Raw genomic sequence first — 17259 nt, forward strand, 5'->3', positions numbered from 1 at the left:
TTCATGTAGTCCAGGGAGGTACGGCTCAGGTCATTCACACCAACATATGGACAGTGACAGAGTCATATTTGTACTTGTTCTGTAGTGACCTGAGTGCTTGTATTATGTGGCGGATCCTGGCACCCGACAGGCAGCTAACAGTAACCTTCTCCTTATTCAGCCTAGTGAGTGGGATGTCAGTGTGCCTGACTATAGAGTCACCTATTACTTGTATGTTGGGTATGTCATTTTGCCTTAAGGTCTGTGATTGCGTGGCACACTGGTTTTGTGAAGTATGTATTTCATGGTTTGTGTTTGGGGGTGGAGGTTGTTTGGATGTCTGCTGTGGAGGTCTCTGTTGCTTTTGCAGATTTTTATTTAGAGCCTGCGAGTATGTTTTCATGTATTTACGTGTTTTTTTTACCAGTGCTGGTTTAATGGGTCTGTGTGAGACTGGTGGTGTGATGCAAGTATTTCCCTTCTCCTCTTGACTTTCTGATCCAGTCTTGGTTTGAGAGAGCTTAGCCTCCAGTTTGTGGTTGTATAATTGCATCTCTCGCATGTATTAGTGCTTGATGGTAGGAGGAGTGGGTTGTCTGTGTACATGAGGCAGTTGTAACATTGCCTCAAAATGGCCAGATTCCCCAGTTGGACTGGAGAGTACACCTGTCTTTCTTAGTAATGGACTTCAGCTGCTCAGTATCATTTTCTCCTCAGTACTGTGCTTTAACTGCCAGACTGACAATTATGTCTCCATATGCAGTGTTGTGTTCCCATCCTTTGGGCCTGAGCTTAGATTTAGTTACCTGTTGGTTTTAGCAGTATTAAGCTCTAGTGAAAGTACTAGCATTAAAGTTGTATTTTGAGTATTTAACAATACAGAAAGTAACACTCTTTATCAAAGCCTGTCTCATTAAGTACTGGAGGGTAACTATACTTCAAGCAACTTAATTTTGCACATCGGACACCCAGTCTCAAAAAGAGTAACTGTGACAGCAGTCCTACTCACCTAAGCACCACAGCATTGTATGCAAGTAGAATTAAATACTGCATGGAAATCCTCTATAACCTCTACTAACACTTTCCTCAGGTTTTGTTTGTATTTCTGATATGGAGTCGAGTTTAAGCAAATTTACCAGTACTCCCAGGTAAAATTCCCAAAGAAAGGTGGGTATGAGGTGAGAGTTGGCAGGTGAAAGCTTTTAATTGTATCTTTTGTGTGTGACAAAGCCAGACTAATTTCAGCACTATAGTGAGTTATTAACATGATGCTGTCATTTTTTGCCAGGATGGACTGACTCCTCTCCACTGTGCTGCACGGAGTGGTCATGATCAAACTGTTGAGATTCTACTGGAAAGAGGAGCACCAATGCTTGCCAGGACTAAGGTAATCTTGTCTCCTACTGAAATAAGAGAAGGTCATGCATGTCGCAAAAAAAAAAGTTTCAAAGAGGGTCTCTTGCTTTTTTGTTGCAAACATATTAAACAGGCTACATAATTATGTCAAAGATGTATTTTCCCATTTATTTGATAGCTTATTTTATTTGAAAATTGAAATATTGTTTCATTGTTCTGATTTAATCACACTTGTAAGCCTGCATGCATGCTTGTTATCTGTATATTTGCATTTATTTAGAAATATATTAACTAGATGTGATATGCTGACTGAGAATTATTATAGGAGTAAAGAGAAGCAATAGAAACAGGGGGTAACAAAACAGAGTTGTTTGCAGTGTATTCATTTTAGGAGAATTAATAAGAGCAGGAGTAACAGAACATGTGGAGCTGTATGTGTGAGAGGCATTATAAGAGTAAAGAGACGTTCTAAGAGTAGGAATAACACACAGACCTCTGTGCACTGTAGACACAGTGGTAGTAGACAACCCTCAAACCTCTGCAGTGAGGAAAAGAGGTTAACAGGCGACAGCATAAAGGTAGACAAGTCCCTGGAGTGTTGGTTTGAAGGACTACCGAGAGGTATGAGTATCCCATAGAGCACAGTTAACTGTAGTATGTGAAATACTAGTAAAATTGGGACATAAGATAGCAGGGTAAAGGGGTAGAGATATCAGAGGGATACTACCCTACACAGGCCAACAGGGAAAGCACCCTCCCCCACATAGTGAGGAGGAAGAGTGCAGTAGGAAGAAAGCCATGAAGGCCAGACAAGTTTTTGAGACCCAGATTAATTTTGTAAAGCAGGTAGAACTTACAGAGCAGCAACTAGCAAGCAGTTAAGGGAGAGGCATCGGCACAGAAGTTACCAAAAACCTAAAACACATCAGTGGAGACTGACTACAGCGATTGCCAATGTCCACATGCTGCACATTTGGAGCAGGGGCAGAAGGCAGAGTGTGAATATGAAGAAGTGTGAACTGGCTAGTCTGTCCAGGATCTAATATTAAAGCAGTCTAATTAGCTACTAGGCCAATCTAAACAAACTCATTAATCATATAATACCATTTAAATGAATAGGTACAAGACTGGTATTTATGCTAATTTATACTTATTAAGCAGTATCCACAAGCTACATTCCACCCCAACAGGGCCAAACTCAATTTCATAATAAATTTATTTTGAGTTATCTAATTTACCCTTTAAAGACAACATCCAATAATGTCAGACTACACAGACTTATTTGACTTTGCTACTACAAGGTCTGCAGTAACTGGTTCTTTACTAGTGCCATTACTGTACCAGTTTGGTTGTTTATGCATTAGACTATCTACAGTAGTGTAGCCAGAACTTTGGAGACTGTACATTAACGTGTAGCACCATTTCAAGACACTGCACATTTCTGGATAGTATACCTTTTTTTGTTCCCGATGATTTAACAAAAGAGTGTGCCTTGCAATTAAAAATCAAGTTATGGAACTGATGGACTTGGTCCTGGGATCCCCAAAAGTAAATCAGACTTTAAAAGTGTATGTGGTGGTGGATCTGTCATGTGTCTATGCCCTTGGGAAGGAATAAATAGGTACTGAATAACATTTTAAAGATGTCTTAGGCAGCGCAATATGAAAATGATTATTTTCCACAAAACAGCAGTGCTGAATATCATATTCTGTTATAGCAAAGCTGCATTCCAACTATGTCTTCTTTGGTGAAGTTTCTTTGCAGTTTGTACAGCAACTGTGTATAGCTAAGAGATTAATAGTTTATTTTCAGCTGAGTTTATGTCTGGTAATTTTTTTATATAAGCAATAACACAGTGACACTGAATTAGTCAGTTCATGTAGTCAATATATTTCATTTTATAGGAACATTAAACATTTGTTTCTTTAGGATCCAGTGTAAGTGACAGAGCATATTGTATACATATTGTGCAAATACAGAAATAAAGAGCAGAATTTACAAAAGTCACCCATGTGAAGAATTAACTTGTGCCAAGTATGTTTGGTGCAAGTCGTGACTTCCTCCAATTATAGATGCATTTATCATATTTTCAGACTACGATGTTGCATGTTCCTTGCTGAGGTCCACTTTATTGTAGAACTAGTACTTTTGGACCACATAACTGTTGGTTTCTTTTCTGCTGTTAACTGTTGCTTGTCTGCCAAATCTTTGGAATTGTTGTAAACAGCGAGACGCATTCTGAAACTGAGTACAAGTTATTGTATTCCTTCTGGCCAAACAATAAGAAGCTGTGGACTTCAGCAAAGCTTGGAATCAAGACAAGGAAACTTTTGCCCAGTGTTTATTTAAATAATCTGTATTTTTTTCTGAATGAATGCTCCGAACTCAGTAGTAAATTGTTAAAGTGGTTGCAGGCAATGGACGGTGTTGGTGAACAGCGTTTGATACTGAAAAGTCATGTGTGTGTCTTATTTTAGACTTTTAAACCACAACTCATTGCCTGAAAAGTGTAAATTCTGCATTTGCTATAGTATACTGCACCCGGACTGAACTTATTTTCTCTGAGTAGCATGCTATGTAAGTTAAATTAAGTTTCAGTTGTATGTAATCTGTTGAAGTTTACTATGAAAGCCTTTACATGGCAACTCCCTCATATATTTTCATTTCTTTCTCTTTTTTTCTTCCATACAGAATGGATTGTCACCGCTTCACATGGCTGCTCAAGGTGACCACGTAGAATGCGTCAAACATCTACTACAACATAAGGCTCCTGTTGATGATGTCACATTGGATTACTTGACAGCCCTGCATGTTGCTGCCCACTGTGGCCATTATCGAGTCACCAAGCTCCTCCTGGACAAGAGGGCCAGTCCCAATGCTCGTGCACTGGTAAACATACAATGAAACCATATGTGCAGAATTTATGCACATATACACTTGCTATAGGGCACCTACCAACACGGATAATATATGCACAAATTTTATTCCTACTTTTTTAGATACAATATTATAGATTTAAAGACACATTAATGATGATTGCCACATGTTGCATAGGATATTATTTAAAAATTGTTGCAAATACGATACAAATAAATTCACATAGACAAGAGTGGAAGACTAACAGGAGGATGTGTTGTAATAGTGTTATACTGATATTACAAACTAATCTCCTAAGGTCTGCTTACTCAGTAGAGGGGCTACTGAACAGCCCTTGTCCTTCATAATAGACGGAGTAGGCTGAGGTACTATTTACCCAAATGTATGCTGAAAGCAAATGAGTTATAATTCAGAAAACTAGAGACCTTCATGATCATTGTCCAAGAGGGAGGGCCGTGTTTCTCACTGTGCATCTGATGCACAGTGGACAGCATCCAGCCATTCAAGGACAGACAGACAGATCGTTAATAGGCCAGTAGACCAACACTGCCCCAAACAGCAGCGCCCTTATCCAGTGAATTATTAATGAAAATTCTGTGCAGTATAGGTGCTGTTTGGGGGTTGCCAGTAGAGTGTTTTGTACTGGAAGAGTAAACCAGCATATATAATAGCTCAGTGCAATATATTGGCTGATACGTGTGGTAAGGAGTATTGGAACTTTATGACAGGTTACGGCAATGATTCATTTTGAAGGAGAGAAATACCAAGAGTGAAAAAACAAAAAGATGAGAATAATTTCCCTCAAACCAAAATGGGCTCAAACTTTGTATGAATTCTAGCCACTTTACTGGTACAAATATTTATTTCATCTACAAATTCTGAATTCCTGTATATGATTGCTTACTGTTTATCCTAGGTTAAGCTAGCTTGCACCATTCTGATGCACATGAAATAAAACCAGTGTTTGTCAGACTTAAAGCACAAAACGTACTCAACATGAAATGGATATTCTTTTTTTATATACATTAATGGGCACTCCAGCTTTATTATCACTCATTCTAGCTACAGGCATATGTATTAAAGGACACATTGTTTTTGCAATGAAAAGAAAGAGAATATTCTGGCTGGCATGTGTGATATATATAATTTTGAACAAACCTCTATACGTTGCTGTAATGAACCGAAGTATCACTCAGTATATGGTTTCATTACATTTGAGGTGCCCATAAAGGAAGTAGCAGAGAAAGTGCTCATGGGAAAAGCACTATTTTAGTGTTAGAATTTCTGCACAAGTGTCCTCTTGTCTGTTTCTGTCTGCTTTCAGTCTTTAAGTTATGATTATGAAGAAAGAATATAATTTTATCAACAGGCTGTCAGAAGATCATTTATGAAGCTTAGATAAATGTTATTGTTGTAATCAACTGTAAAATGCATGTGTGCAGAAAAATGAAATGGAGACAATAGGCTAAAAGACTTCCAGCAGTACTTCAGTCTGAATTACCAGCAGTGCATTTGAGTTGTCTTCTAGAACAGTCTTTTAAATTGTCAATTAATATATAGCTATATGGTATACAGTTGACATGCTCTCGGTAATAGCCATCTTCTTTTCAAAGGCTTTGCTTAGCGCACAACATCAACATATTAGTGCAGTTTGTAAAATGCCCTGTGCAGCTTTCATGTTATACAAAGACTGCTTTCTAGTGATATATTAGTAATCCTTTCATTTTAGACTTCTGAAATTCCTCTGTTTGTTTTTTTGTAATAAAACATGAAATTAAAATTATGTTTACTTAACACTAGTTTTGCAAGTACAGCTCTAGCTGCAGGAATGCTCGAGACTTAAAAATGCCAGTGTTAAAAACACAGAAACACTCAGCACATCAAGCTTCCACACACTTCTGGTGTTCCCATCTCCCTTATCCCATAAGACACCACTTCTTCCCACCCTTCCAGTTCTGGACCAAGTAAACATAGTTAAGACTAAAATGAAAATTCTTATGTAAGGCAGTATTGAGAGATGGTTCTTGCAGTCAGAGCTCTGCTCCCAGATGTAGAATTGTACTAAGTATCCATAACATTTGTGTAGAGGTTCCAGGGTTGCTGTCCCAAGGGAACCACGGTTGTTAACCATTGTGGCCCAAAGGAAGCCAGTATGGGAAGTATCATCTAATCTGTAGAGCTCTGCAAATCTATTCAAGGAAGACCAAGTAGCTACCACACAAGTATCTTCCAGAGAAGCAGTAAAGGCTACAGATGATCTGGCAGCTTTACTGCAGTGCAATTTTGGAGTAGTCTGCAAGGTCTTTCCATATTTTTTTTACAAAAGACACTGCAGTTAGGCATACATCTGCAGCTTTTTTGCCTTCATATACCTTCATAAATTACACAAATAGTTGGTCATCTTTAAAGATGGACTTTGACTTATTTATATAATACCTGAGCTATGTGTATACTGTTTTGCACTTGGCCAAAGCTTTGGTGACTTTAATCAAAAAAGTCCACCAGGTTGAGTAGGCACAGTCTGTCTTTGACAAAACCAAACTGTGCTGGATTTAGTGTTTGAAGGTTTATTATATCTTTATTTCTAATATCCTTAATAACTTTCTCTGGCTTTACATACAAAACTAGTTAGACTTATGGGTCTGCGAATACCAAGGTTAGTAACTGGTCCACCCTTCTGCAGAGGAATAACTGTTGCAGTCCTCCATTCACTAAACATGAAGCCAAGTAGGAGGCAAAGGTTGAAGGTAGTTTTAGAGGGGTCAATAGGTCATGTTTCATGCTATTCAGAAGGCATCCTGGGATATTATCAGGGCCCATAGATGCAGTATTCTTTGCCTCTGAAAACATATTAAAGACTTGTTCACTAGTGATATTAAGGGGAGAGATGGTCGAGGGTAACACTTGTGAAGTGTCAGGGGAAAGAGGAGTGAAACTGGAGCTAAATGTATCAGCCAGTAGGTTTTCTGCATCATTTGGCTTTGTATAGGTAGTTTTACTTACAGTTAGTTCAGCACAGTTTGACATTGCGGAAATAATGAAGAAGGCCTTGCGGCTGTCCTTCGAATGAGAGGCTATCTTTACCTCACGTTTGGTTTTGCTGGACTTGATAAGATTTTTGTATTCCTTATTTAGTTTGATGACTTGATAGGAATTGCACTTCCTAGTTTTGGCCATGAATTTCTTCCTTTTGTTATACAACTTGCTGATATTGGGCTCCCAGTTGGGTGGCTTGTTCTTTGAGTTAGTCCTGTGCTTATTCTCTGTAAGTACATCTTCCTTGATGTGGGTATTTACATGATAGTGTAGGTTTCTGTGAACAATTCCACGTAGGTATGGAAATCACATGGTTTGGGGGAGCTTGGAATTTTGCCAGTGTATCACTCAGTAGTAGGAGGTTTGCTTTGGGGTTATTACTAAGTGTTTGAGGGTTAGATGGGGTCACAGGTTTTAATATAATTTCAAAGGAGACACTTTATGGTTTAACCTGATAAGTGGAGATGTTACACACAGATGTTTGTGAGGATCAGGTCAAGGATGATGGTGCCCCTAGTGTGTGTATGAACTTGCTGGTCTAGAGCACTTGTGTTGACAAAGTACAGGAATCTCTGGCCCTGCATATTGGAAACTGTGCCTGTTTCCCAGTTTATAGTCGAGAAGTTGAAGTTGCCCCATATCATAGGCAGGGACCTGTAGCTTACAATGATATAATATGGGACTTTGCTTATGGTGAGTTGGACAAAGAGAAGCCTGATGAATATCCATTCATGTGTAGTAGCTGATCTAAATGTGTAGAAGGTTTCATACCAGGCTTCAAATTATGTTTCCATAACTACACAGACATCTACATTCTCCAGGACAACAAGAGTTTGCAAGGAGTGGAGTTTTTTGTTTAGACTCCTGCACTGAGCAGCAATGCCTTCAGATTACCCTGGGTTGGTTTTGCCATGCTTAGTGTATTCTACAGTGCATTGCTCCTATACACATGTAACCACTTCCCCAGAAAGTACTAGAGGGTGTTTTTGTATAGCAAATGTTTGAGTCTAAATGCCTGCATCTAAGTAGGATGCTGCTGACCTCTGCTGATTGACAAAACACTCTAAGGTATTTTCAGTGATCCCCAAACTCAGAAGAGGTCAGTCTACTCTCTTCTGCCACTAGAGCACAGACCTAACTTTTCTAACTATAAAATCACCACAGAAGGAGCCCAAAGTGCAAGTGCTGCAGCAGCTGCAATTCTGAAATACCAGCAAAGACGTAGAATTAAATGCAAATGTGCAGAAACCCAGCAGTCAATGCAGTGAAATACAACATCACTTTAAAGTATGAAAGAGTGCAGAAACTCAGTAAATAATGCAGAAATATAACAGGAGCACTTGGAAATAGCAAGAAAAAAGTTAAGTTCTGCAATGCAGAGTACTTATCTAGCTTGGATAGAGTTGGATTGAAGCAGATGTACTCAGATCTCAGTGTTGTGGTTGCCAAGAGTTGGTAAGCTCTGTTTAAATGAGCTTCATGCAAATTGGTTGACTTTATACAGGCAGAGAAAATAAAAAAAACAAGAAAAATATCCCACTGGCTAATCACAACAGCACACTGTAATGTTTCCTCTATGGTTCTCAAGCTCGGAATAGACCAGGATAGTCTCTTCTGCCAATAGGGTGCATACCTTACACTTCTAACAGTAAAGTCACTAAAAAGAGAACCTGAAGTGCAGGAACTTCAGCAATTACAATTGTAAATGCCAGCAAACACTTTGAATTAAATGCAAAATGAGCAAATCCATAGCAGTTAATTCAGTGAAATACAACCACACTTTAAAATATGAAAAAGTGCAAAAAATGCAGAAATATAACAGCAACACTTTACAATAACAAGAAAAAAGTGTAACTCAGCAAATGTAGAGTGCTTAGCTGGTTTGGCTGGGACTGAATTGAAGCAGATACACTCAAATCTCATCAGACACAAAAATCAGCTAACAAGCAAAATGTCCTACTTATCAGTCACACCACCATCCTCTAAGGTTTCTTCAGTGATTCCTAAGTTCTAGAGAGACAAGACTACTCTCTGCTGCCACCAGATGCAGACCTATCCCTTCTAATTGTAAAATCACTAAAAAAGGAGATTAAAGAAAATATACCTCTGTTTTTATTTACGTCTTGTAAGTCTTTGAGAATTAAGAAAAAAGCCATCTTAAAATACAATACATCCAAGATGCATTGTTGTCAACATATCTTCAGGTAGACTGCCTGTAGAATAGCAAAACCAGGACAGTATCTTCATATGAGAGTATGTAGGATAACTGTTCACAGGTTGATCTATCAGATTGCTCCAGGTACTATATATTCAGCTTGATCCCTCTGTGGAATCATTTTCTTTAAATTATACTTATCGGGAGTTATGTTGGTTGACAAAGTATTCAGTTTGAAGTATTTGCTATGAATTGTGCAAATAAAAGAATGTGTAATATTGTTTTGAAGCACCCATCATTTATAACATGCTTACATTTCGTTTAGAATTCGAACCCTTCGTAGTCCTCTCCTGGCCGCATAAGCGCGATATTTCTTATTTACACTTGCTACAGTTGGAATTGGCACATCTGTGGATCCCCTGGCAACCTACTTCTCTGGCATGCATGCTCTCCTAAGGATGCAGGCTGGGTCTGCTAAGCTAATCAAATGTATAGCACTGTCATTGTCATCCAGGTCATTAGGCACTGGCAGCTCTCCTAAGGACTTTACTCTTTGCTTCTCATTAATACCGCCTTACTTGCCCCATAATGTTGCAACTGTTTCTTCTCTGTTAGACAGAATGGAGTGGTATAACTGTAGCTTGAGAATGACATAGTTTGACAGAAATATCTTTCTCAGATTGATGAGACATTTCACGGTAACATATAGTCTGATTCCATTTAATTTCCTTACCTTTAAGTGTGTCTTATCATTGCTTAATCTTGGAGGGGTACACTCATAACATTAGCACCATGTACTATCCAGCATTAGCAATGGAGGACCAGAGCCCTAGATTTTAAATCTAGTGTCTCATACTTCTCCTGTCTCCCCACCATGGATGAAACAAAAAATCGATCTCCAGGTTTGGGTTTGTTGTGCATCTCACCATTACTAGTAAGGCAGTCTGCTACTGTAGCTTAAGTTTACAGATATTACTGCTAGGATAGACATGAAAGATGGAGCAACAGAATCTTCTGCAAAGTGCTGCCATTATCATGATTAGTTAAGATTTACTGGTAGAAAATACTTGGGAGTGTCATTTCAGATGGTTTGGAAGGAGCTGAAAGACTCAGTAAAAATGTATTTGCTGAGTATATTATGTCTCTGCAGCTGGTGTCAGCAAATACATTGAACGTCAGTCATTTGAGCAGTGACATTAATCCAGTCTGGTTCATACACCACTGCACCTGTATGCTGTAAAACATTCCTTGGCTGCCTATAGCTGTCATTCATGCACAGACAGATGTGATTGATCTTGGTTTGATGCCAGTGACATCAGCTCTACATGCAATAACCATCAGTTTGCTATTTGTTTTGGAGACTTAAAGCTGCAGTGCAACAGCCCAACAAACAAAGCAACAAACAGAGGACTGAGCATGGATATTTTACCAGGCACTATAGAAGTTTTGGAGAGTATATCGGCATGCATCTGTCAGCTCACCAGAATTACTGTCGTTGTTACAACAACATGCAAATGCTCAACAGCCTTCAATCACTTATTTGTCTGGAATGACACCTAATATCACAGTAGCTGTTTTACTTTTTATATTCGTCCAGTAGTTTGTATTTCTTGGGAACAAATATTAAGAAGTGTTTGGATTGTTTCAAAACAAGTGTTTATCAGAAAAGCATCCATCATGTTAAATTAATCAACATATTTGGCGGAATAGCTAATAGAATATATACAAAAGTGTTACCAAATAATCGCATGGATAAGCCAAAATTTTTTAATTCATTAGCCCTCGGTGGTGTGAAATTCTTGGATGACTTGGTGAACTCATATACTCTTTGTAGGCAAAAAAAGGGTAAAAGCAGCACTAGTCTGTAATTTTAACCCTGTATGTTTATACAGTACATGCCTCAGGAAACATCCTTAGCAGACTATATCAAAAATAACTCACATGAATACTACAGTGCAGTCTGCATGAAAATGGATGCTTATGCTACAGTGTTCACACTAAAAAATGATCAGGAAAATGGATGAGTTATTTGTAAATGACTAACATCTCACGAAAAACACTCTGGATTCTTCTTCACCTAAAAATGAAGGTGTAGAAAGAGATACATAATTTCTACAGCAGTTAAAAGAAGTTTCTTGGGATAACTATGGCATAGAAATATGTTCTCAGTCATCTGGCCTGTTTAATATTATGAGGATGGTCAGGGGGTGATGTATAGAACAACTATTTTATTAGTTAAGTAACCAGTCCTACAGCCAACACCCAAATTAGTTTCTTTATAGCCAGATGGGAGTACCTGGTAGCCATAAATTAACAGCTGTAAGATAATATCCAAACTTTCTACATGGGACTACAGTTAGAGGAGTTCTAATTCAGAACAGTGGATAATTTCTGAATAGCTGAACTGGTGGCATAAAGTAAGTCCACCATATAAAGCACATCTGCCGTTTTTTTAACTGATAATTTCTACACTTATTTCTAGGGCCAAGATTCAGTTACTAGGCATATTTTATTTATTTATTTATTTGTTTGTTCACCTGGTAAGTGAACTGGTGCTTCTCAGATCCTTTTCAGCCACAGGTTGGGCTGCAAGAAAAATGTAAATAATAGCATACGTATAGACAATTTATTGTAGTTACTCAACCAGAGTAATTTTGGTAGTTGGAAGGAAACTGGAGTACACAAAGAAAACCCATGCAGATATGCAGAGAACATGCCTAGTTTCACATAGACATTAACCACATTCAGAAAGAAGACCTACAGGCAAAGGTAAGGGACAAAAATATGGTAGTAAACTGCATGTCAGAGATAAAAATGTATAGGTTCATAGGTTGGTACTAGGCTATCGGCCCTAAGGCCTATGCAAGCCTAGCCATAACAATTCCCTAGAAATTTTTTCCCACAACATTTACTTCTCTGGGTCCTTGTCTAGCAGGGCGACTGACATGATCCCCGGGGTGAATTTCCTATCTCCCATCCAATCATCAAGGTTCTTTTTGAAGAGGGCCAATGAGGTGCTCTGCTTGACATGTATGGGCAGTCTATTCCAGAGTATGGGGAGTCTCTGGGTCAGGAACCTATCCCTCCAGCATGTTTTGTTCATTGTGATGATAAGCTTTAGATCCCTGGAGCATGCGACTCTGAAGGATTGGGATTTCTGTAAGTGGAGCATGTCCAACAGCTCAGGGTTTGACATGGCCTTGTATAGTAAGCAGAGATCGCCTCTGAGTAGATGATATGCCACAGAGTATAGCTGGAGTTTTTTTAGATGGTCAGCATATGGCATTTGCTTTAGGCCTGTGATTCTTTTAGTGAGGTATTTCTGTGGCCTTTCCAGCTGTTGCAGATGTCTTGTGAGGTACATACCAAATGGGGCATTATACTCTATAATGGGTCTAATGAGGGATGAGTACAGTGGGACAATGACCTCCTTTTTCTGGATGAAAAGCCCTTAGTGATGAGGTGTGCCACATAGAAGGATTTCCTGACTGTTGTGGCGATGTGGTTATCGAAAGTGAGACCACTGTCCACTTGTGTCCCTAAGTCTCTCATCACACATTCGATGTTTAGTGTCCTGCCACCTATGTGGTAGTTCATGGGTACATGTTTTTTTCCAAAGGGGATGACTATACATTTCTTGGCATTAAGCTTGAGCCCATGGCTCTGCCACCAGGCATCTGTTTCTGTAAGGCCCTTTTGTAGAATATCCACATCATTTGGGGATTCAATAATGGCTCCCAGTTTGCAGTCATCTGCAAACTTTGTTAGCCAGAGTCCCTTAGTGTTGGCCTGTACTTCAGAGAAGTAGATGCCAAACAAGAGTGGTCCCAGGACTGAACTCTGAGGTACTCCACTTGTCTGGAGCTGGATTTGGAGTCGGCTACTTTTACAGTCTGGGTTCTGTCAGTAAGCCAGTTGGCAACCCATGGAGTGACGTAGGGATTTATGCCCAGCTTAGTAAGTTTATCTATGATTCCAGAGTGGGGGATGGTGTCGAAGGCCTTGGCGAGGTCCAGATAGGCTGTGTGGGCCTCCTTACCCTTGTTCACAACTCTGGAGACCGAGTCGAAGAAGTCAATCAGATTCAGGAGACAAGATCGGCCCTTCACAAACCCAAACTGGGTGGGGTCCAGTGTCTGGAGGTTGCCAATGTCTTTATTTTTTTATACGTTCCATGATAATGCATTCCATGCCCTTGCAGATCAGGCTTATCAGACTGATGGGACGGTAGTTCCCGGGATCCAAGGTGGATCCTCCCTTGTGGAGCAGGATAACTGTAACTGTGCGCCACTCAGTGGGCATGAAGCTTGAGGTGAGGCTATAATTAAACATGACACTTAGGTGGAGTGCCAGTTCATTTTGTAGTTCAAGTAGTACACAGCCTGGGATGTCATCTGGTCCCATGGATGCTGTATTCTTAGCTTTGAAGAGTGCTGTTTCTACCTGTGTGGCTGTGATTATCGGAATTTGGCAATCTTTTGGTATTGAGATGGGCCCTTTAGAGGGTGAGAGGGGAGTGAAGTTGGCACTAAATCGATCTGCCAGGATATTGGCAATATCTTTGGGATCAGTATATTTAATGCCATTCTGTTGTAGCTCAGAGCAGATCTGAGCATTGCCATTTAGATTCTTGACATAACTATAGAATGCCTTGTGGCTGTCTTTGGAATCTTTGGCAATTTTATTTTCGTAACTAGCTTTTGAGGATTTTATGAGGGATCTCAGCTTCTTACTGAGGGTGGTGAGGGAGTCTGTTGCATCCTGAGATTTTCCTCTTTTCTGCAACAGTTTCTTCCTTCTGTTGTATAGTTTGTTTATAGCAGGGGACCACCAGATTGGCTTTCTTTTTTTGGAGAAGAGCATCTTGGTTCTGTTTGGGATGGCACAATTCATGCAGTCGAACTTCCAGATCCTGTCTGCGTGGGTGTTGTGAAGTTTGTCACTTCTGACTTCAGTAGCATGAAGTTGGCTTTGGAGAAGTTTTTTAAGTAGGTTTCCTTACTGGGGGGTGGGGGTGGGATGTGGATGTCAAGGGTGATTTGCTTATGGTCAGACCTGACCAATGAGGGGGTGACCACTGGTGTGGAGCATCTATCTCCCATGTTGGTAATGACCAGGTCTAGGATATTGGAGCCCCTGGTGGGACAATGGATTAGTTGATCCAGGGCATTGGAATTTATGAATTCCAAGAACCGTTGGGAAAAGGAGTTGGTACCCAAGTAGTTTTCCCAATTAATGGCAGGGTAGTTGAAATCACCTAGTATTAGGGTGTAGTGAGAATCTTGGGGTATGGTGGGGGATCTGTAGCAAGCTACAATTTGGATTGCAATCTTACCCAGTGTTATTTGCACCTGGAGAATTTCAGATGTATTGTGTTGGGCAACTAGCCTGGTGGTGTGAATATCCTTGGTGAATATGGACACTCCTCCACCTTTAGTGTTTCGGTCTTGGTTTTGTGGCCGAAAAGTGTGGTAAGAATTGCAGCCTGGCATTGCAGGGGTGCTCTCTGGAGCCTTGAACCAGGTCTCAGTCACTGCACAGATATCGATGTTCTCCATTTTTAGGAGTGCCTCGAGAGAGTGCATTTTGAGGTTTAGACTTCTAGCATTGAGTAGCATTACCTTCAGATTTTGCTTGCTTGTATCTGTTACAGTGGTGGTTTTATCCTTTGAACCTTGTGTGTGTGTGTGTGTGTGTGTGTGTGTGTGTGTGTGTGTGTGTGTGTGTGTGTGTGTGTGTGTGTGTGTGTGTGTGTGTGTGTGTGTGTGTGTGTGTGTGTGTGTGTGTGTGTATTAGTAGTCTTCAGACTCAGATGTTCTTCGTGTTTCACTGTTGCAGTCATTACATTTGGGTAATCTGCTGGTAGGTTGCCCTCACTCGGCCTGAATTCCAAAGTCTTTGGTCCTGCGTCGGTTGCTGTCTTCTCTTCCATGATGTCAGGTTGTCAGGGGTATAAAACATGCAGCTGATGCCATTTTCTTCAGTCTTTCTTGCCGCGAGTTGCCCAAAGCAGAAGCATTTCGCAAGTGCCGGTTGGCCGACTACTGAAATATTCGTGTTTGAGTTTCAGAACTGAAGTCTTCACTAAAGTTAAGTACTCCGTTGGGGAAACTTTTTTCTTGCTTTTTACCAATGTCAGAAAAAGTTAATAATTGTATTACTTGTGGAAAGCAAACACCTCACAAGGATTTTCATTTATACTGTATTCCTTGCCTAGGGCCCTGATCACAACGTGCCTGGCTGTCGGTTTTGTGCTAGATTTAACCAACGCACTATTAAGCGTCGGTATAATTTTGCATCAAAGTATTTTGGAAACAGATTTAACTACCCAGAAATGTCATTGGATAGTAATCCAACTACCAGAGTGCATAAAAAAACACAAAGAAAAGGACAGAGAAAGGCAGTCGAGATCCAAAACCGACGACGAAGCTTCTCCTAAGCCAGTCGCCTTTCGCAGCCCCTGATACCCGCTACCTTTGAGTCGCAGGCCTCTACCGACACCCATATTGAGTCTGGCATGCCGCTAGATACTCAAGGTACTGGACCGACGGATATATCTCCCTCAAATGGGTCTGGAGCCACTGAGCAGGCACCGGCTTCTGAGGGTGTATTCAGACCTCAACATTTGTATTTCAAACCGACAAAAGCTACAAAACCAAAGATAAAAGCAACTTCTAAAACTAAAAGATCGACGTATGAGCCATGTGCACAGGCCTCTATGCCTAAAAAACAGATGATCAAAATGGCTGAAGACCTTATTACCTTGATCAGGGGTACCCATCCCCCTCCTGATAAGAGGCCTAGGCAGGACACTAATTATGAATCTTCAGATCAGATTTCTATTTCTTCTGATTCCTCTTTTGATCAGGAATTATCTATACCTCTCTATGAGGATTCTGATGCTGAGAAGTCTATTCCATCTGCATCTCCTCCAGAGGATTATTCATTTGGAGAAACCTTGCATACTTTGAGGGAGCATTTTCACTGGGAGAGTCAAGACTTCTCAGAATATAAAAAGAGGCTCAGGGATTTCCTTCTTCTTCCTCAGCACAGGCCTTTAGCCATTCCCCCTGTTTTAAACATTGTGGATGATGTGTTTTTGGAGTCAAGCTTGACCCCTGACTCCTTACCTCTGGCTTCCAGTAAGCCGGACAGATATTACACGGTCCCTGACTCACATAATTTTTTATTTAGAAACCCTGCTGCTGATCCTGAAACTATTTCACAGGGTCCAAAGTGAGTTAAGGCCTCAACAGTAAAAAATCCTATCCCCTCTGACAGAGATTCAAAGGCACTGGACAGATGGGGAAAAAAGGTTTATACATATGCAAACTTGGCAAACAGTGCCTTAAACTGTCAATTTCGTATGCTTAAGTACCAACACCATGTTATGGGATTGCTGAAACAGAAAATGATGTTGTTTACAGAATGTGCAGAAAATAAAGAATTGCAGGAATTAGTGCATGCAGCTGAACAAGTTGGAAAGCATAGTTTGCAATGTGGTTTTGATTCCTTAGAGGCTCCTGCAGGGCCGCAGTTACTGGATCTGTGATTCGGAGGCATGCCTGGTTAAAGGAACAGAATTTGCCTGATCATGTTAAAGAACAATTGCTAGATGCACCTTTACAGCATGATTCTCTGTTTGGTATTAAGGCAGAAAAGGTTTTAAAGAAAATGGAAGATAAAGCTAAGTCTATGCAAACTGTTAAAAACTTCTTACAAGTGCAGCCACCAAGATTCAGTAGACACTGGCCTACAAAAAACTGGTCCTTTCCTGTGTCAGACAGAGCTCAAAGAGGCAAATCCAGATGCCCTAAGGGTTCCAGATACCAGGCACAAGATTCATAAAGGTCAAA

General features: G+C 40.2%; 1 protein-coding gene across 31 annotated transcripts in view; it reads left to right on the plus strand.

Moving 5' to 3' along the window:
- The window catches only part of ANK2 (ankyrin 2), a 3034032-nt gene that overhangs the window by 1942469 nt on the left and 1074304 nt on the right, over window positions 1-17259 (plus strand). For all 31 annotated transcript variants that reach the window (XM_044061567.1, XM_044061562.1, XM_044061555.1 and 28 more), the window contains 2 exons: window positions 1268-1366; window positions 4027-4224. In XM_044061567.1, coding sequence (XP_043917502.1) covers window positions 1268-1366; window positions 4027-4224 — 297 coding nt within the window. The remainder of the gene's footprint in view (window positions 1-1267; window positions 1367-4026; window positions 4225-17259) is intronic.

The sequence above is a fragment of the Protopterus annectens genome, chromosome 2.part0, assembly GCF_019279795.1.
Source record: "Protopterus annectens isolate FY-2018-M chromosome 2.part0, PAN1.0, whole genome shotgun sequence".
In the NCBI taxonomy this organism is placed as follows: domain Eukaryota; kingdom Metazoa; phylum Chordata; order Ceratodontiformes; family Protopteridae; genus Protopterus; species Protopterus annectens.